Source organism: Crocuta crocuta, unplaced genomic scaffold (genome assembly GCF_008692635.1).
Source record: "Crocuta crocuta isolate KB4526 unplaced genomic scaffold, BGI_CrCroc_1.0 scaffold116, whole genome shotgun sequence".
In the NCBI taxonomy this organism is placed as follows: domain Eukaryota; kingdom Metazoa; phylum Chordata; class Mammalia; order Carnivora; family Hyaenidae; genus Crocuta; species Crocuta crocuta.
In genome coordinates, this window is record NW_027531562.1 from 1,581,565 (window position 1) to 1,602,853 (window position 21,289).

A 21,289-nucleotide genomic window follows, 5' to 3' on the forward strand; every position below is an offset into this window, starting at 1 on the left:
CACCCCTTGGGAGGGTTGGGTGGGGGAGCTCGACAAAATATTACTGGCTGGCAGGCAGGCTAGCTGATAGTTTCACACTGTCATGTTGGTAAAATGTTGAGGGCTACACAGATCCAACAGCACATTCACTTCCCTGTGTCTAAAGATGGGGCTGCTTGTCATTTACATGTCAATTCTCTAGCTATGTAAGGGACAGAAGAAATTCCCAGAGTGTCTAAAAGGGAAGAGTGTGACCCGGAGGCTTCTCTAGTACCAGAGCCTCTGGAACTCTGGATATCAGCATGACTGGTGACTTCAGAGTCATCATCACATGATATCATGTTCGTAGTGGTGTTACTTTCCAGCCTTTTATCCCCTTTCAGAAAACAGAAATCAGCCAGTCTCCATTCTGTGGAGGTTGGCAGAGCCAGCAGTACAATTGGTACTAATAGAACTTGTTTAGAAGCAGCTTATGGAATTGCAGTTACTCTCCCATAATGGTCAGTTTTACTGCATACTGATGGAGAATGTGATTACAGGGTGGACATGTTTCACAGAAAATACATTTCTCTCTCTCCTACTTTTGTTCTCACTTGCAGCCAATTGTAAATTGAGTCTGAAACACAGAAAATTAGTTGAGCTACATGAGTGAGTAGGATGTCTTTCTTCAGTTTTGCATACTGAGTTTATTTTTAGGGTATATCTATGGTATAGATCCCCCCACTCCCCATTTCTAGCAGCTCTACACAGAATCACACATTTTAATGAGCTTAGGGCACAGGTGTTGCAGGAAAAAAAATAATGATGTTTGCCATTCATCTTTCAAATTAAATAATGTGTTTTTAAATAGTAACTTTTTTCATAATACATTATGGGAACAACATTTATCTGTCACATTTTAAAAGATGTATTTGTAATAAATGTAAATTACTTTTAGAAAATCAGTAATTAGGCTCATCAAAAAATAAACAATCTGCCACAAAAAAGATAATCTTTAGCATAGTTAAGTATAATAACTGTTATTTGAATAAGTTAACAAATTAGGGTAGATTGCTTCTGTAATTCATTTCCTATAGCACGAGTTTAGGTTACGGCATTAAGCTTCTTGGAGTTGGGGGTGGAGATGCCATTCGGCACCTCACACTTTGGTGAGATACAACTCTCACATTCAAAAGCTCAAATTTTATTCTTTAGCCTTGATTGAGTAAGTATATTCATCACTGGGGTTTAGAAATGGAAAATAACAGAATTTTTGTGTCACTTTTAGAGCTATATCATCATCTCAGAATAATCAATCAATAGCTGTCTTATTAAATACGAAGAATGGAATGACTTTCTTAAAAAATTTTGATGGAAATCAGCCTGTCACCTTCAGGCAAAATTCAAAAATTCTGTTTTTCTCAAAATGCCATTAACTTGTCATGTATTCTCTCTGCGTTTGGTTTCTGGGCCTGTTCTCGGTCTGTGAGTGGGTAAATAAGAGCTTCTTCCGAAACATCAACTTTCCCCTCTGTGTGAATCCTCAGACTTGGCCATGATCAGGAGCTATGACAGCACAGCCTTCCACTGGGAAAGCAAACATGATGATAGTTATATTAGACAGAAGCATAAAAGGAAGGCCCAGATCAGGAGCTGCAGCCTTTACCTAATCATTGTTCATTTCCAGGCACTGAAGGGTGTGGGCATCTCTGCGTGCAGGAGACTCAAGTGGGAAGCATTGTCACTGTGCATGCATTTTGATCGGAGCCTATAATTGCAATTGGGAGAGTCTTCTTTGCTCCCTCAATTGAAGGATGTGAGGCCCTAAATTATCTAGCTACTTCCTCAGATTGGGTATTCTTGCTGGAATGATGTCATACAGATAATGTTCCTAAAAATGTCAATTGTGACTGTTTCTCTCTCTTTTGCTTCACAGTTACTTGCATTGTTGGGAATCTTTCTTCCACCTAAATGTCTTATTCAAATAAATATCTGCCATGACCAGTCATTCTGACTAGTGTGTTCTCTTATCATGGCATTGTTGACTCAAACTCACATTTCAAGTGTGTGTGTATGTATATGTATATTTTAATGTATATTAAAAATATATATCAAAACGAGGACTAGACGTACCTTTCAATGAGATGATTTTCATGCGTGGAGAGGGTTGCATTCTACCTATGCATATTTTTATGTTGTTCTTCATGAACATTTAGATTTTCCTCACAGGTTAAAGTTTTGGGGTTGGGATGCAATGCAGCCTTGTCTTTTGCCTGCTTTGCTGTCAAGGAGAGTCCTGGAACTCTAGATTTGGCTGAAGCAGCATTATGTTCTCCTGGCATTCCAGATTCACCTATGTTTTCTGAACTTTCCTTTTCACTGCCCAGCTGTGAAGTAGTTGACTCTGAGCTTTTCCCACAGATAGTAGTTTGGGATAAACCATCCCCTTCCTTTCCAACATCAGATTCTTTCTGATGGGAAGGACCTGAAAGAGCCACCATGTCTGCCTCATCAGCCAAGAGAGAAATATCATTGAACTTAGAAGAGCCAGATGCTGCTTGTGGTGGCAAAACAGCTTCAACAGAAAGAGTAGATTCTTTTGGAGGAGCGTTGGAGATGCAGGGCTCATCTCCATCTGGGTCATCTTCAACACAGGCCTCAAAGAAGCATTCAGTGTCCTTGTCTTCTAACCCAGAATCACTAATGTCCAGTGGCAATGGAGTGTTGCTCTTCTCTTCTATATAATTGGTGACCTCCCCACAATCACTGTCATGAGATGAGAGAGATAAATAGGAATAAAAGTCCCCTTTTCTCAGTTGGATTGGCCGGTGAGAATGTTCCAACACCTTCTCCTTGATTTGAGTTAATGAGGTAGGAGCAGCTGCCTCATTTTCAGGTTGAGATTTACTTTTCAGGGCCGTTGAAGCCATGTCAATGATTTCCTTAACAAAGTCATGTACTGAGCAATCTTCAGCATCTTTTTGATGGAAAACATCTGGCTCACAGTCACAACAGGAAATGTTGTCGCTGACAGAAACATTCTCCTCTGTTTCATTTTGTTCAAGTGCTAGGCAGCAGGGAGCAGATTTTCCAGCCATACTTGGTACATCATTAGATGAAGATTTCAGTGCCTCAGAATCCTGTCTATTGATAACGCTGGTTTTTGAGTGCAGTTCTGAGCAAGACTTCTCAGTGGGAGTAGGAACAGTAGTTGGGTTTTCAACATGGTGGTGGTTTTGACATTTCTTTGGACGATGTCTAACGATTTGGGGAACAAATTCTTTTCCAGCAATATTTGAATCATCTGAGCTATCCATAAATACTTTACACTTACAATGCTCACTGTCTGAATTCTTTTTCCCAGCTGAACCAAGATTTTCTGATTCCTTTGAAATCCCATTTTGTTTGTCCTTCTGCCTTTCTGGAGTGCCTTCGATATTGCCATTTTCCATGTCAGCCACATATGGATCTTTATTAACTTTGAAAATATTTTTCTTATTTTCACCTTTTGTCCCTATCTCATGGGTGTGGGGTAAATTCTTACCATTTCCATTATTTTCAGAGAGACATTTTATGGAGCTGTTTAGTAGAGCCTCAATGTTCAGGGTATCAGATGGATTGGTTATCTCACTACTACTTACATCCTTATTGCCCTTTATCTCATCACTGATATTACACCTTCTCTTATCTTTTGTCAAGGAAATCTTTGGTCTAATCCAAGTCTGTAGTTCATTCTTTATATAGTCCAGCCCTGACATCAAGTTGCATTCTTCATAAATTTCATCATCTGTTGCAATACTGGAATCATCATCTTCATCTTTGATGCATAGCTCTTCTTCTGTCAAGGTGAGGGTAGAGCTGGAAAGGAGGTCACTGTCATCTTCATCATCAGTGCAAGCAGAGGTGCAAGAGACATTAACAATCATGCTGACATTGACATCACTTTCATCAGCCACCGAACGAGTTAGGCGCTTCCTGAATGACACATTTGATTCTGGGACCTTGTTTTTGTGTAATACAATATCCTCTGAGCAAAGAGAGAGCTCATCACTGCTGCTAAGTTCTGTAAGAGAGGCTGGCGAGTCTTCATTGATAGAAGATGCTATATCCAAAGACAGCTGGCCAGTAAAGGGCATCTTTTGGGAACTACTTTGGAGAGTGATATCAGAAACGCTTCGCTTTATCTTTTGCTCTGAAGGGCTCTGGATATTCTCTAAACGATTCAGGAGATCTAATGTTCTTTTACTCAGTTCACCAACTGAGCCACTGCTCACACTTATGTCCCCAGAGCTGTGACAGCTAAAAAGATCCTCATTGCTTTTATAGGATGTCAACCAACTTTCTAAAGAAGTGCTTCGCTGGAGGCTGTCACTGCCATTTTTAAGGATGCCCAATCCAAATAAATCACCCCCTGGAGAAAGGGACTCAATAGATGAACTATGTGATAAAAGGGATTGCTGTCTGGCATTCTGCATGCCAGTGAATGTCTTCTCTACATCACTACTTTTATATGAATTTCGATCCATTTCATGGGATGCACTTGCCAAAATCCTCTCATGGGGAGGTGCATCTGGTTGTAACTCTGTAGCCTGATGTTTGGATTTGCAGGATTTTTTATCAAAATAAAAACCATGAAGTAGGGGATCCTCCACATGTGCTTTTTCACTTTGTGACTGTTTCATTATCATTGGTAATTTGAGTTTTGAGCCTTGGAGGTATGAGTAATCATAAAATGTAAACACATCATGTTTTCCTTGTAATTCTTCTCCCAAACAATCAGGGGTATATTTGGTAACACTGTTTAAATCTCCAACTTTTCCATTTACACAACCCACTGGTGAAATGGATGACTGAGAGCTATTTGGAAGCTTAATGTGTTCATCCTCATCTTTAAATTTTTGCTTTAACACGTTAACTGCATCTCCTATTTGTGGGTCCAGATGTTCAGTTTCAGGGTTACTTGGGGACCCATCCACCATATTGAGCAAGCACATTTCAGAGTTGGTAGTGGTTTCAGTGTCTCCCTCACTGACGATTCCACTCTCACTGCCTGAATTCTGGCTCATGTCTCCTCCATGGCATGGGCAGGGCTTCACCGAATTGGAACCTCCTAGAAGGTCCGGCAAAGATTTGGTAGATGAAAATGAAGAGTCTTTACTGAGACTCTTAGTCAAAACACTAGGCTGTGTCATGCTGGTGAACTTCGGGTTGTTTTTCAGGAATGGCATGCTGCTGTCTTCATAGAGTTCAACATTGTGAAGGCTGTACACTTGGTAAATGTGTGGACTGGAGGGGATAGTGATACTTGAAGCATACTGAGATCCCCCATGGTCACCTGCCTCTTCTTCATAACCAGGGTCCTCACCACCTATCTCTTCAAGCTTTAAGGAAGGCATGAGATGTTGGGATTCTTGATCAAGGTCATTTGACTCTTCATTCAAACTAATTAACTTGTTACTTATGTCAGTTTCATCCCATTCCAGGGCATCCTCACTTGTCCCATTTAGGTCCATCAAGCCAGGATCAATCACATTCAAAGGCTCCTGTGTAGGGGGAAGAAACAAAAGAAGAATTAGGGAACATAAGTATGAGTATTTTATCCATTCAAAATCTCTTGGAAGAGTCAGGAAAGAAATTTGCCCCAAGCATGGATTTGAAAGATATCATAATTATCAGCTCTATTCTTCTCTGGAGTAGCATCCAAAATTATTGAAATAGGCTTTTCTATCAATGGCAATTTATCACTGAAGGCAATCACATTGATTAAAATGTTAGATTATTACAGTCAAGTTGTTAAGTTTTGGAATTAACCATTTCCTACTGATTCTTCAACATTCTTAACCTGGGATTGGGTGAAGATAAAACTGCTGGGTAAATGAAGGTAAGTAGAGAACAGCCTATGACATCTTTAAGGCACATTCACTCTGATGCTCTTCGTTCTGCAGTCAACAGTAGAATACTATCTGCAGCTACAAATCGCAAACCTCCTCTTGCGTCCATTTCTGGGTTTTCCACTTGAAGCGGCCTTTGCCTTTGGGAAATAGGATACACCTATGGACGCCTGTAGAACTATTCTTGGTCAGAGACTCTTCCTTATCTATCCTTTCTTCTGCCTTCCCTTTCAGGGCTCTGCCTCTTGAGAATTTGGCCCTGATCCCAAATAGACTCAAGACAAGCAACACTTGACTGGTTTCCTCACCTATATCTTCCTGGAGCTGAGTCTTGGGCCCCAGTTCTCTCAGTTTCTCTCTTCCCCAATCTCTTTCTATGACAGAGACTCTACTTTGATCTTGTTAACTTGTCTATCATCAGTCCTGCCTCTATTTATTAAAGACAGCCCACCTGTAGCCCCAGAATAACAGCTATTGGAAGACTTTTCTGGCTCTCAAGTTTCACTTAACCCAGATTCTCTTGTGCTGCACTCTGCCAACACAGTTGGGATCCTTGATCTTTCCTTGGACTTCTTGGTTTTAACTTGTTTAGGTAGAGCTTGACATATTTTGAGACACAGTGGTTTGAATGTGTTCCTGGACTCTGTCCAGAATCCTTCACCATCCTCACTTGCTGTCCAGCTGTCCGGATTTATGCTAGAGCCAAGAGAGGTGATACAGGTGTGTAGGCCCTGACAGGCTCATCTCTACACAGAAACTCAAATATAATAATCAGCTCAGCTTATGTTTATGCAGGGTAGTCAGGCAGATGACCATGGCTCCGAAACTATGCAGAATGGTTGAAATGCTGACTTTGCTGCCTCCCAGCTGAGTGGCCTTGGGCAAGTTCCTTAGCCTTTCTGAGCACCAATCTCTTCACATCACTTGTTAAGGGGGGCTAGGACTATTTATTTTTTGAGAGAATTCTGAATACTAACAAGCCAATGCTTGTGAAGGGCTGGAGGAGGCAGTCAATATGAGGTAGCTATAATTCTGAATACATGTAGCATTGCTCCAGAGTGGTTTTCAGTCCATTCATAAAGGGTTCTCCCTGCCTATCTTCTTCTCTCCTTCTCATTATTCCTTTCCATTTGTCCTAAAAACTGTAAGGGATTCATGACATGGTAGGGAGAGAGAGATGTCACACAGTATAATAGATCAGCATATTTGCATTACAATGTAGAATTATTTTAACAGTCTAGTTGAAAAACAGGCCATGATGCTTTTATTCCTCAGTAGTAGGGAAAAGGCTTCACCAGCAGCACACTCAAAAACCTATCCTAACAAGCCCTCAATTCTTCCTGAAACTAGTAGTTAAAGATACCACACAGCCTCATTAAGTGTAAAATACCTATTAGTACTTTATTATACTGGATATGTAAGAGATTTTCCATATAGCCTACTTAAGTTTAAAAGAGTCCAGTTACAAAGTAAACATTAATTAAAGGATATTTTTAAATTTTATAACAGAAATCTTTCCTGCTGCCAATGTTACAGCAGTTAATCTAGAACACTGGCAGTCATCACACTCACTTAGGTATGGAGTACATTCACAGTGATGAATTTTTATTAGAACTTCTGTTTATTCTTTGCTTTCTGATAAAGGAAGTACTAATGACTGGTTAGTATGGCTAATGAATGTTAAAATCTTCAGCTGTAGAAACAATCAATCAGTCTAATCAAATAGTATATTAATTTCAAATACTATCTTGCCTGACACTGTTCTCTGAGAGTGCTAATAAATAATTGAACTCGTCTTTCAAAGAAGCTCCCTTTGTAGCTCTCTGGTTGACTTAAACACTTAGCAGCACAGATTTTCCTTGAGAGTCCCAAACCCGGGTGCTCACACTAGATGCCAGAATTGTGCCATATGGGTGTATGTCAGGAGCTCAGCCCACATGACACCTATAACTTGGACTTGTCTTCCATGACACAGTTGTTTTCTGACCAAATGCTGCCTCTGTGACTTTACAAATGTGAGCCTCAAAACTTATAGCAGCACCTAAAAGAGCAAATCCTTTGCTCAATAAAGTAGTTGGAGTGGGGAATTTCCATTGGAAAAGATTAAACTTTTGGATGTATTGTTGTCCTTTCCCCTCCTCAACTTTTTCTTCCTCTACGTCACTTAAATTTATTGTAACTGCTGACATTTCTTATATGTCAATTCCTGGGTATTTCTGATGGGATCCTTTATAAAAATCATTCACTTTAGACTTTAAAGTTTACATATTAAGGAAGTGCTATTTGTTCTGCCCTCATTCACTCCCTTCTGATGTAGATTAAATTCTCTCGATATTTTCAATAAAATCTCCATTTCCTCAAGATTTAACCTCAAACATAAAATATCCCCTGGGGACAAGAGAGTGTGTAAAGTTTCTGAGAGGAAGGGCAATGAAATATTTATATAACTAAAAAGTGATCTTTGAAAAAAATGATATATGTATAGAGTGATGTAACTGGCAGGAAAATTATTTGGTTGAATGTTTTCTTTGATATTAGCTCAATGGCCAATAATGCTGTTGCTTTATTTTGTTGTTGCTTTTCTAGAGGTTCTGTTGGGTACTTTTAAAAGGCACACCTGTTCCTGTCTTTTGTACAGTGATAAATCAAAAATTAATTTAGACAAAATCTAAGAATATTTGACTGAAACCAAAAGGATAAGGTTCCAATAGAGAGTCTGCAATTCTGTAGATAATTCAGAATTAAATTAATTTGTGCTGGAGTCTTTAATTCATAAACTTGCCTCACTGGTACAGAATTTGGCCTAAACCTAAAGCTCTATATAAATAGCTATGTACAAATACACACAGCCCTTCAAGATCTGCTCAAGAAACAAGTGGAATTACTTGGCACTCTTATATTTTCTTTGTTTCATTCTTGGAAACAGGTGATTTACTTTATTTTAGCATAGTATATACAGAGAAGGTGAAAGGGGCTGGAGAAAAGGTGATGATGTTGATGAGAGCACAAAGATTCCGATTGTAGTAAGTACCATCTACCAAAACTCATTTCCATCTGCACTTGTATGGCTTCAATTGAATTAGGTCATCAAGGATCACATTTCTAGGATTTTCCAAAAATTTTAGGTTACATAAAGATTTTAGGTTACAAGAGATGAGAAACACATACCGGCTAAAGAGTGGGGATGAAGGAATCTGACATTCTATAAAACAAACCAACAGAGATAGATACGATACAGCTACTTCTAGATTCCTTTAGTTTCTTTTAAAAGGTTGCATCTTTTGAAAAACTAAAAAATGTCAAAAAGATCAGGATGAACTGAATGTTCTAATCGAACTTGTGGTGCTCTATACCATTAGGAGGTCTTGCAACTTGTGTTCCCCCCATTTCAGGAGGAGTTTCCCTCCTGAAACTCCTAGATTCAGGAGTTTATTAAAACAATACCACTTGCAAAGTCCTGGGAAGAGAGTTTTATCTATAGAAAAGTGGAATGCAACAAAAACACACAAATAAATAAAAATGATAACACAAACATCATTAATTTGTAATCGAATAAAGATCTGCGTGTCTATCCCAGGGCAAAAAGCAGACCACATGGAAGTTTGAGGTGTAGGACAGGAGGGAGAAATAATATACATAGATGAGGGTAGGGGAATTGAATTAAACAGGGAAAATTTCAACTTTCATATATTCACTCTATTTTTTGACGCAATTATTTTCCCTTGTATCCCCCTCCAAATCTAAAACCAAAGTATCTGAGCCTTAGATGCATAATTATTTTCCTAAATTTGACTCAGGCAGATATTTTTTCAAAACAAGAACATCAACACCCATAACAGCCCAGTAGTCCTTAGAAAATGCAAAGACAGCTTTTAAGAGAACTCAGTCTTTGTAGTACTCTGCCTCTTTCTGGGCGGAGAATAGATTCAAAGTTAGAATGAAAAAACATAGATTAAAAAAGAAATAGGATGAAAAGCAAAAATGTTCACTGTTTATTAGTCATTTTGGGATTTAGGGCAGAAGCTCAAAATAGATCTGAGTGTGAATTGTAGATCCCCCCCCCCCCACCTCTGCCTCACATGTTAGCTCTATGATCCTGGGCAAGCTCCTTGACAGTTAGGTAGTTATTTAGTTCAGGTAAGATCATTTGTATATCCAGGACAACCATAGCACATTGGTTCTACCTTAGAGAGTGTTGGCAGCTTCAAATGAGAAAATGCATGTAAAGTCCTATGGTGGAAGTGGGGAGGCTGGTATACAGCAGATGCCAATGACTGATAGCTTTTGGCATAGATTCCCAGTACTGATGATGGGGAGGAGAGTATAGCTGACCATTAAATAATTATAACCATGTTTGCCTGAAGATTGGTGGTTGGTTGGCTAATCTTTTTGTATGACCACATGCATGAAATAAACATCAGTTAGACCCCTTACTCACTCCCATTGGTCTGTAAATGGTGTGTGGGTTTGTCTCTCTATGTCCTGACTGGTCTTAGCCCTCAGGAATAACCAGATGAGAAAAGACACCTGCCCAGCCCTCCATAAGGCCCATAACTCAAGCACTTTCTATTTCCTGAAAATAATCTTTTTTTTAAAGGCAGGTCCATTGTCTGTGAAATTCTATCACAACTGACACATGAGAGCAATCAAATCCTGCTCACTATCTATCAGATTGACAATAATGTTAAAGTAACTTGTCTCAGCTCAGAAAATGCTTTGAAAGTCTATCTCACACTAATGATCAAAAACTGTTCTAGTGAATGCTCTTTTTCAATAACAAAGCTGATCAGAAACTCAAAACAGACAAGTAAAACCTAAAGTCATCTCACAAGTCTCACTAAAATGAGTATTGACATGGACATATTTCCTAGTCTCGACTATACAGACATTTCTGAAATAGTAGAAAATGAAAAATCCATTAGATGTTGTTTAAAAGTAAGTTTTACAATAGCAAAAATTGTCTTAGTTCTCAACAGGGACCAGGGACAAAAGAGATCCAATATTGGGAATCAGGGGTTTTCCTCCCAGATATAAACCCCATGAGGGCAGGGACTCTGTCTGTCTCAGCTCCACTAAAGGCCCAGAACCTTCAACAGTGCCTGGCAGAAAACTGGTTCTCAAAAAATGAGTGAACTGAATAAAGGATGACTGGGCTGTAGTCTCACGAAGTATTGCAGAGATCTGGGGAAAGGTCCCAAGGTTAAATTCTGCCACGGTGAAACCACCTGAGAGAGTTCTGACTTTCTAGCTGCTACCCCCTAGTTTAAGAAGGTAGCGTCCCCTGGGCACCTGAGAGGCTCACTCGGTTAAGCATCTGACTTCCACAGTTTGTGAGCACGAGCCCCACATCAGGCTCTCTGCTGTCAACAAAGAATCTGCTTCAGATTCTCTGTCCTCCTCCCTGTGCCCCTCCCTTGCTGATTCTTTCTCTCACTCTCTCAAAATAAATAAATAAACCTAAAAGAAAGCTAGTATCCTCAAAAACATGCTCAGCAAAAGCCATATAGAAAATGTCATATACTGTACAGCTTTATTAATATGAAATTCCAGGCTAGGTAAATCCAAAGAGACAATAAAATTTGGTGGTCACCAGGAGCTTGGGGAAAGGGAGAAGGGAATTGCTTCATGAAATGTTTTGGAACTGCACAGAAGTGATGCTGACACCACATGAAAATGTTAGTGAATTACTCACTTTAAAATGATTAATTTTATGTTATGTTAATTTCACCTCACTTAAACAAATAAACTAAGAAACAAGCTAACAGGAGTCTTTAGTCCTGTTGAGTTTCAGAAATAACGACTTCATCACTCTATTGAGAAACTTGCTCATAAAAATATTACAACAGATAATATTTCTGAATTCACGTACATCTCTGTGCATATATTATCAATAAAGCAATTTTTTATTACAGGCTTCTTTGTTTGGCCTGCATGCATGTTCCTCATTCTCAGAAATGCTGAAGAAAAGAACATCCTGCGTACAGTACTTCTCTTGGTTCAACTTCACTCATTTTGATGCCACAGTCTCTTTTGAGAGACAGGAGTGGGATTAACAGAGCCCTTATTTGCTGGGATAGCCCAATCTCCTTCAACCTTACTTTACTTGATTCCTCTATAGTAGCTGACTCCATTTTTTCTTGAAATTTTCTTCTCTTTTGATTACTTTGATGCTAAGCCTCCTTATAAAATCCACTTCAGCTGCCTTTGAGATGACAGTGTGTCTCACAGTTCTGGCTTGCCTCTTTTCACCCTATAGTCTCCGCTGCGACATTGCTGTTGTCTATTATTTGGAAGGGTATATAGGCTATGTTGAGAAAGGAATTCACAGAAAGTATTGGGGGAGGGGACACTGCGAGAAGAGGGAACAATAAGCAGCAAAGGCACATGGGATAGAGCTTTATGGGCACTTTCATAGGAGGGAAGAGCAACCAGCAAAGGAAACAAATAGCAGGGAAATCCAAGTAGGACTGGTGTAATATTTCTGGAAGCTGAAAGAAGGAGACATTTAAAGTAGTGGATGGTTAAGAGTGTTAAGAGAGCAAAAAAGATAAGAATGGGAAGTGAGGGAAAGCCACTGAATTAGCAAAAGAAAGTTATTTGTAACCTGAGAGAGGGCCGGTCCTAGAGGCTGGTGGGTGAGGAAATGAGCAATGGATGTGCAAGAGAGTAGCCAGAAGGAATCTGGTTCCACAGTAAAATTGCTGTTGAAATTGGGAGCCCTGTCTTAGCAGGTGTATTCACTACCTTTCTTGCCTTCTGGCATCAGTCTTGGAAGGAGAACAGAAGTGGAAAAACCACAGAAGCAAAAAGAGGTATGAGGCTCAATAAACAGGGTGATCATGAGGCCGTAGGAAGGAATTCCATAGAAGAAAGATGGATACCCAAAATAAAAGCACTGCTTTCTTCCCTTTCTACAACTTCAGTTTCACTGGAGGGCCTGCCCCTCAAGAGTGCTATTTAGATTAAGAAGCAGTGTCTGGAGCACCTGGGTGGCTCATTCAGCAAAGCGTCTGACTCTTGGTTTTGGCTCAGATCATGATCTCACTGTTCCTGAGTTGGAGTTCTGCATTGGGCTCTGTGCTGACAGCGTTGAGCCTGCTTGAGATTCTCTCTCTCCTTTCTTTGCGCCTTTCCCACTTGTGCTCTTTCGTTCTCTCTCAAGATAAATAAATAAACTTAAAAAAAGCAGTATGTTTGTGCCAATAAATTAAAGAAATTTAGGTATTGTCACAATTACTTAGTAACTCTCAAGTACAGTAGCTTCAGCGTCGGTAGTGTTAAAGCTAGGTGGCAAACACCTTGCTTCAAGCTATGTTTTTGTTTTCTTTAAAATTTTTTTTAATGTTTGTTTTTGATAGACAGAAAAGATAAGAATGGGAGGTGAGGGAAAGCCACTGAATGTGAGCAGGGGAGGGGTAGAGAGAGAGGGAGACACAGAATCGGAAGCAGGCTCCAGGCTCTGAGCTGTCAGCACAGAGCCCAACGTAGGGCTTGAACTCATGAACTGCGAGAATATGACCTGACCAGAAGTTAGTGGCTTAACCTACTGAACCATCCAGGCTTCCCTCAAGCTATGTTTTTCTTATTTATTTATTTAAAAAATTTTTTTAATGTTTTATTTATTTCTGAGAGAGAAAGAGACAGCGTGAGCAGGGGAGGGTCAGAGAGAGAGGGAGACACAGAATCTGAAACAGGCTCCAGACTCTGAGCTAGCTGTCAGCACAGAGCCCAATGCAGGGCTCAAACCCACAAACCACGAGATCATGACCCGAGCTGAAGTCGGACCCTTAACCAACTGTGCCACCCAGACGCCCCTCAAGCTATGTTTTTCTCAAATAAGCTAATTATTATATAAATCATTACTCATATTTGTTAGGAATCCATTGTAGAAAAAAGGTACCTTCCCACCCAAATCTGAATTTTTTACTAGAAGTTACTAGAAAAATAATCTACTTCTACTGGCAAATAAATTATTTTATCTTAACTGTTGCTTTATATGCAAATATATTGAAATTTTTTATTATATTCAGAACAGACTGAATAGGAAAATTAGTTATTTTTCTCTTCTTAGTCACTATTTTGTTTCTCTGAAAAATTTTCCCCAGAGTCTCAAGGAAGTAACTAAATTCAGAACTGCTTAAAAATGATCTTAAAAAAAAAGACCTTAGGAAGAGATTTTTAAATAAAAGAATTTCCTTATCTGACCTCTTCAGCATTATACAGAACTAAAACAAATAAAAGGAAGTGCAGAAGAAACATAACTTCAATTAAGCTATAAAAACCCAACCACAATAAAATGGTGGTATATTCTACATTCTAGCACACGGTAATCTACTTGGATGACAATGACAGAACCACATGCCAAGTCTCATAAACAATTTATTTTCCCCTAATGATATAACATCTGGCCTCATATTTCTGGCATTGTTTTAGCAGCTTGGTGTTTGCCTTTTTTTTTTTTTTTTTTAATTTTAGAGAGAGAGAGCATGAGTGGGGGACAAAGGGGGGAAGAGAGAGAGAGAGAGAGAGAGAGAGAGAGAGAGAATCCCAAGCAGGCTCCATGCTCAGCATAGAGCCTAATGTGGGGTTCAAATCCCATGATGCTGGTACTATGACCTGAGCAGAAATCAAGAGTTGGACACTCAACCCACTGAGCCTACCAGGCACCCCAGTTTTTGCCTTTTAACTCTGAGAACTGACATAATATTTGAGTTTTATATCTCTGGTTATAGTTTTTGCCTCACCTTTGCCTTAATGAAAAGTATACTCTTATTCTTCTTTTATGATAAGGATTTCCCATTAATAAAAAAGTCTAATTTTTAAAACTACAGAGCATATTTGTAGTAAGGAGGAAATGAAAAGTCCTCTAAGCAAGTGAAGTTGACTACACTACAACTTTCAGACTGAATTTTAAGAACAGGAAATTTGGGGCACGTTCCCAAGGAAGACTAATGTGTACGGAGAGCTTTGCCAACATGCTAAGGTCTGCCTGAAAAGCTGAACATCAGATAGCAGTGTTTACCCCTGTTCAGGACCTACACCCTTTACAAAGTCCATATTAGTGAAGAGAATTTGGTCTTTTCATTCCAACAAGATACATATTAAGAGCGACGTGGTATTCTTAACCATTTGCTCCTCTCAGATAAATAGGGTGTGGAAGGTTTTGTTTGGTTTTGGTTTTGGTTTTTTAATTCTAAATTTTTTTAATGTTTCATTTATTTTTGAGAGACAGAGAGACTGAGCATGGGCAGTGTAGGGGCATAGAGAGAGGGAGACACAGAAATCAAAGAAGGTTCCAGGCTCTGAACTGTCAGCACAGAGCTGGACACGGGGCTTGAACACATAAGCCATGAGAAGGTGACCTGAGCCAAAGTCAGACCCCCAACTGATTGAGCCACCTTGGTTTTTTAATTCTAAGACTGACTACAACTCACCGTTCAGAGAAAAAAAAGTAAGACTAAAATGTTGGTCAAGTTTGATAAACAAATTAAGAATTATCAAAAATGGTACAGGGGCACCTGCTGACAGCTCAGAGCCTGGAGCCTGCTTTGGATTCTGTGTCTCCCCTTTTCTCTGTCTTTCCCCTGCTTGTGATCTCTCTCTCTCTCTCTCTCTCTCTCTCTCTCAAAAATAAATAAACATAAGAAAAAATTTTAAATGCTACATATAATTGTAAGCTAGTCTCCCTCTTACCAATGCCAATCAACCAAACACATTGCTTTTCTGAGTTTATCATCTGATTGGTCCAGGGTTCAAGATGATAAACAAGCAGATCATCTCTGATTCATTTTCTTAAGATGGCTTAACCATTCTTTCTGTATCTGATTTTATTTCATTTGATTTATATCGTTCACAGCTCCTTTAAAGGTAACTGCTTTTAGACTTAGGGAGAACTACACATTCTCAGAATTGCTAGAACACCTCCCTTGCACTGTCACTATTACCTCCTTGAAAAGGATGAGAAAGTGTACAAGTTACACTTGATGCTAGAAAAGTTGCTTGAAATTTCAGGATGAATTTTCCCATAAGGTAATAAACATCTTTGAAGTAAGTTTCCAGTATAGATTTTATACTATACTTTTGATTCCTAAATCCTTAGACATGTTAAAAATGTACAATCCCTGGGGGATTTTCTTTTCATGATCTCATGAGAAAAATACTAAGGATCTTAAGATTCCGATTAGATTTAAAAACTGCGTCTTGATTGCAACAGAAGCTCTGGTCCTGGTCTCTCACGGAAGAGGCACTTGAGAGTTTTGAATGTCAGGACATTAATTCAAACTGTAACCCAAATCAAAGGTTCCTAAATCAAAGACATGTAAATTTCATTCTAGAGGAAAAATGATCTCAAAATGTGAATTCATTTTGTAATTTTTTTTCTAAAAAGCAGTATTAGAGGTTTAGGGTCACCTTAATCCCTTAAAATCCTTTTGCAATGCGAGAAATAACCAAAAATAACTATAAGCCCAAACCCTTCAGGTATGGGTCCTTAAGCTGGCAATTTAGAGAATATGCTGAGTTTTATAGTCCAGGGAGGCAAGACACTGACTGGCCACTGGAGCTAATTACTTGGGCAAGACCTGCTGAATCTACTACTCTAGGCACTCAACAACGGTAGCATTTGTGACTTATCTCTGCTTTGTGTTTAGTCGATGCACAACATAGCATGCGTTGACTACATAAACCTCGACTGGGGCTTTTTTTCCTCCTTAATAAATAGCAAGTAATCAGGGAAATATAATGCAGGTGACCCCTACCTTCTACCAAATCAACAATATTCTTCAAAGCTCTACTCTATACAAGACATCCTCCTGGCAAACATCATCGCTGCTATTAGGAAGCATGGGAAACGCCCAGATAAATAGAGATCCCTTATGTTTGTTTATCTGCAGATAGGTTCCATACTAAGGTAACAAGGCATTATTTTTACCTCCAGATTCAAAGTCCCTCCTCCCACCAAATTAATAATTTTCTCTTGTTATTTAGTAAAATCACTAGATGAGCTGCGACTCTATAAACTTTAGGAACTCACTTATTATGTTGCCTGATCAGACCTTGCATTTATTTACACGGTTTACCCATAAAACCCAGCTTTCATTAGTGCTGGGGAGAAACGGTCCTGCTCCCTTCACTGGGGAAGGTGAAGCTGGAGAAGATAATTAACCATGAAACAATAAGGAGGCTTGCTGGGTAAGCAGTAGTGTGAAAACAGTTACTACTCACAAAAGAGGGGAAATTAGCTTGCTGGATAAAAAAGGAAGTGTCAGATTGAAGACTGAAAGGCCTGCCAACAGAAGTAGATAGCTCTATGCATCATTAATGAAATTTTTTAACACTTAAACGCCACAGCTGTCCACATTTAAATGCATGTAAATGCCATGTGTTTCCCGAGATTAATATGCATGTTGAAATATTTCTTTTCCCCTTAAACTTCTAGATGTTGTCTCTGTCTGTTTCATTTCACCTACTTTCTTTCCAAGAATAAAAATGCACCAGCTTTCTCAGCACTGTGTCCTCATTTCCAAAATCCACGTACACTGAGCATCCTGGAGATGGGCAGCGTGCTCATTATATTTTAACAAACACATTATTTTACATTCATAATACCGATATTTTAGTAAACAGAAAGTTTGTTTTGATTTTGCTGCTTCACAGAGTGAAGACTTATGATGTGCGTTTCCTTTCAAAACTTCCTCCTGGAGCATTAGTGCTCCCTGAAGCAGCCCCATTTTGGCAGAAATTCAGTTCTGTGAAGTGCCAAAAGAAATAGAATAAACAAACACTGCTCCGTGCAGCTGGCAAGATCATTTACATATTCCTGCACACCAAACACGAAGACCTGAATATGGATTAGAGCTACGGTGATGACACAAATGTCATATAGATAAAGAGAAACAAAATCCAACACATCGTTGTTTATTTTACCACCACTACTGTGTGAGTGCCACTCAAGAGAGAGAAAAAAATGGAGGCATTGCTTTTTGAAAATTGGACTCCCTTCCTCATTTGAAGTGGGTTCTTTCAGACTGTAAAACAAGAAAAAGAGCAAAAAGGCATGGAATATTTTGGATCCCCTAATATTCCGTGCTTTCGTCTTGGGAGCTAAGCCAATTTTAATGTACATCAGTTTGAATGAAATGGTTTAGTGATTTTACAAGAACAACCTTTAATATACAGACACCTGAATTCCTATCTAGTCCTTTTTAAAAAAAATTTTTTTTACAGACAGAGAGAGAGTGAGAGAGAAAGAGAGGAAGGAGCAGAGAGAGAGAGGGAGAGGGAGGGAGGGAGGGAGAGAATCTTAAGCTCCAGACACAGAGAGAGAGAGAGAGAGAGAGAGGGAGAGGGAGGGAGGGAGGGAGAGATTCTTAAGCTCCAGACACACACACACACACACACACACACACACACACACACACACAATCTTAAGAAGGCTCCATACACAGTGAGAAACCTGATGTGGAGCTCGATCTCACAATCTGAGCTGAAATCAAGAGTCAGATGCTCAATCGACTGAGCCACCAGGTGCCCCCACCCCACCTAGTCCTTTTGCTGCCCTTGATAATTTTGGCTGAGCACATTGCTCTTTAAGTGAGAATTTAAGTTCCATGAATGGGACTCTTGGGTAGGGAGGTCCAGTAGGCCGTTTGGGCCCATTAAAGCTCTAGCAGCAAACAGCATAGAGTGGACGGAACTCGCCTAGAGCCCTCAGCTAATTTATCTTCTCTATTCATTTCTGCACATGCTGATCGCTTAATTGCTACAAATGAATGACCCTACTTGTTCGTGGCTAGACGGATAGGTGTCCTAGGGAGGAAGGGACAACTCTCTAGATATTTACTACCATAATTCTTTTTTCAGTCCTTGGGGATAACAAGAACTATATGAAGAGCTAAGACAGTAACACCTAACGAATGATGAGAGTGACAAGGTGAGGAATAAAGAGAATGCTCGATATTTTTAGCCTCCACCAAATTAAAAATTCTTTACCCCACACTGGACAAGCTTGACTTTTTTGGTATGCAAAAACCGCCCTTGAACTGGGATTATTTTAGGAGCGTCTAGTAATTTAATATTTAGAAGTAATTGTCATTATACTTACTTTTGCATAAGGGTAAAAACAAGGGGAGAAATCAGGACCGAGAGAATCTAGTTAGTTAGATATCATTAAAGTTTAATAGTCAAGGAATGTTCTTTAACATTGAAGTAACAAACGATTTGAGAAAGGTCAAGGGAGTTGGAGCTATTTTACTCGGTGGGCAAAAGGCTATACAAGGACTTATTTTTCATAGCATTTGGAAGGTTTCTATGACTAAGACAATGAAAAAGTTCTCTATTTCCAGGGGCTCTGGGTGACTCAGTTTGTTAACTGTCCAACTCTTGATTTCAGATCAGGTCATGATCTCAAGGTTTGTGGGTTCGAGCCCCACGTGGTGCAGTGTTCAGTCTGCTTGGGATTCTTTCTCATTCTCTCTCTGCCCCTCACCTCCTCTCTCTCTCAAAATAAATAAACATTAAAAAAAGTTCTCTATTTCCAAAGCTCCAAACTCAAGAAATAGAATTACATTGTAGCAAGGAAGGTAAAAGGTTGACTAAAAGGTCAACGAAAGGGGCACCTGGGTGCCTCAGTCAGGCATCTGACTTCAGCTCAGGTCATGATCTCACAGTTCATGAGTTCGAGCACCAAGCTGAGCTGTCAGCACAGAGCCTGGAGGCTGCTTCTCATCCTGTGTGTGTGTCTCTCTCTGCCCCTCCCTTGCTTGCAGTCTCTCAAAAATAAGTAAAAAATTTTTAATTAAAAATAAAATAAAAGGGCTACTAAACATTCTCATAGACTCCTGTTAAAATTTGTGAAAAATCTATTCCTGGACTTTTTTAAAAAGAGGAGGGAGAAAAATATGTTCAGGATAATCCTACTCACCACTTTCAAACCAAGCTTCCTAAAATAAATCCTTTCATGGTACTACTCCTGTCATTAAAAGCAAAACAAACACTAACAACTTTCAGTCATTATTTTCTCTTATAAATTATTCTGACTGACTTTTAAGGCATTCCATAATCTGGTCATAAAAAATGACTGAAATTTGGGGTGCCTGGGTGGCTCAGTCTGTTGAGCGTCTGACTTCAGCTCAGGTCATGCTCTTGCAGCTCATGGATTCCAGCCCCGAGTCGGGCTCTGTGCTAACAGCTCAGAGCCTGGAGCTTACTTTAGGTTCTGTATCTCTGTCTCTGCCTGCCCCTCCCTTCCTCACACTCTGTCTCTCTTTCTCTTGAAAATAAATGAACATTTTTAAAAAATTTAAAAATGATCAGAATTTAATTTAATGCTTCCAAAGCTGATCTTGACCACAGTAAGTGGTGCCTCACAAATATCCCCCACTCACTTATGTTACCATGCCTCTGTTCAAAACAGGTATTCAATAAACATTTTCTGAATGATGAATGAATGAATGAATGAAAGAATATGGTTTCTGTTGCCCTCACCAAGTCTCTCAAAATTCAGTCTTAAACTCCCCTATAAAAATTCATCTGTATACTCTGCCCTCAGTGATTTCTTATTTGATTCATATACCAGTAATAGAATCATATGACTTAATATTGACAGTTGTTTATTCATTCAACAAACATTCACTGAATACTTACTATGAATCACCACTCAATCACTGAGCATATCACCTCTCAGGTATCTTGTAGCTTTATATTTAGTTTTGTAATTCATGCTATCATTTTCAGCTCAGACACAGATTGGAATAATTATTATCTCATGTATGTCAATATTATCTTACCATCACTTCATACAGCTTTTAAATTTCTTCAGAGTGAATATCATGTCTTGCACTACTTCTATGTAGATAAATCTCAGGACTAGCTGAGCATATAGTAAGTACTCAAGGTATACTTGATTATCCACCTATAGGTTCAGTCCCTTCCAATTCCATGGCCCAATGGAATCAGACTACCTTGAAAATATTCAGAATCCAATTCATGCATAATCAGCAGTGATACACTGATGGTTTTATGGCTATGGGAAGGATATTTAACCTAAGTTAAAAGAGCTTTAGTTTTTCAGACTTAGGGACTATGGATCTGCCTTTACTATATTGCACTATTATACTCTTCTATGCAAAAAGTAGCTTTTGCAGTATTGGTATCCAATTTAACCTCCTGGACGACAAAACATAAAATCTTTTCTTCGACTTTCAGTAAACTTAGCCATTTATATGTTAAAAAATCATAAACACAATTCAAGTGAAACAACAGACCTAAAATAATATTAGACCTGAGTAAAAAGAAAACTAGAGTAAATCAGATCTTCCTATAGTGGGTTAAGAAAATTCTTTGACCCCATGGCATTTTCAATTGTTTTCTCTTCAATCAAAATTTAAATGTGACCATTGCTTCAAGATCAGCGGGTTGGTATTGAGGCTTAATACCTATTA

General features: G+C 39.1%; 1 protein-coding gene across 1 annotated transcript in view; it reads right to left on the reverse strand.

The window, feature by feature from the left end:
- Positions 1-21,289, reverse strand: part of AKAP6 (A-kinase anchoring protein 6) — a 494,727-nt gene that overhangs the window by 6,580 nt on the left and 466,858 nt on the right. The window contains exon 13 of the mRNA XM_077772716.1: positions 2,092-5,501. Coding sequence (XP_077628842.1) covers positions 2,133-5,501 — 3,369 coding nt within the window. The 3' untranslated portion in view covers positions 2,092-2,132. The remainder of the gene's footprint in view (positions 1-2,091; positions 5,502-21,289) is intronic.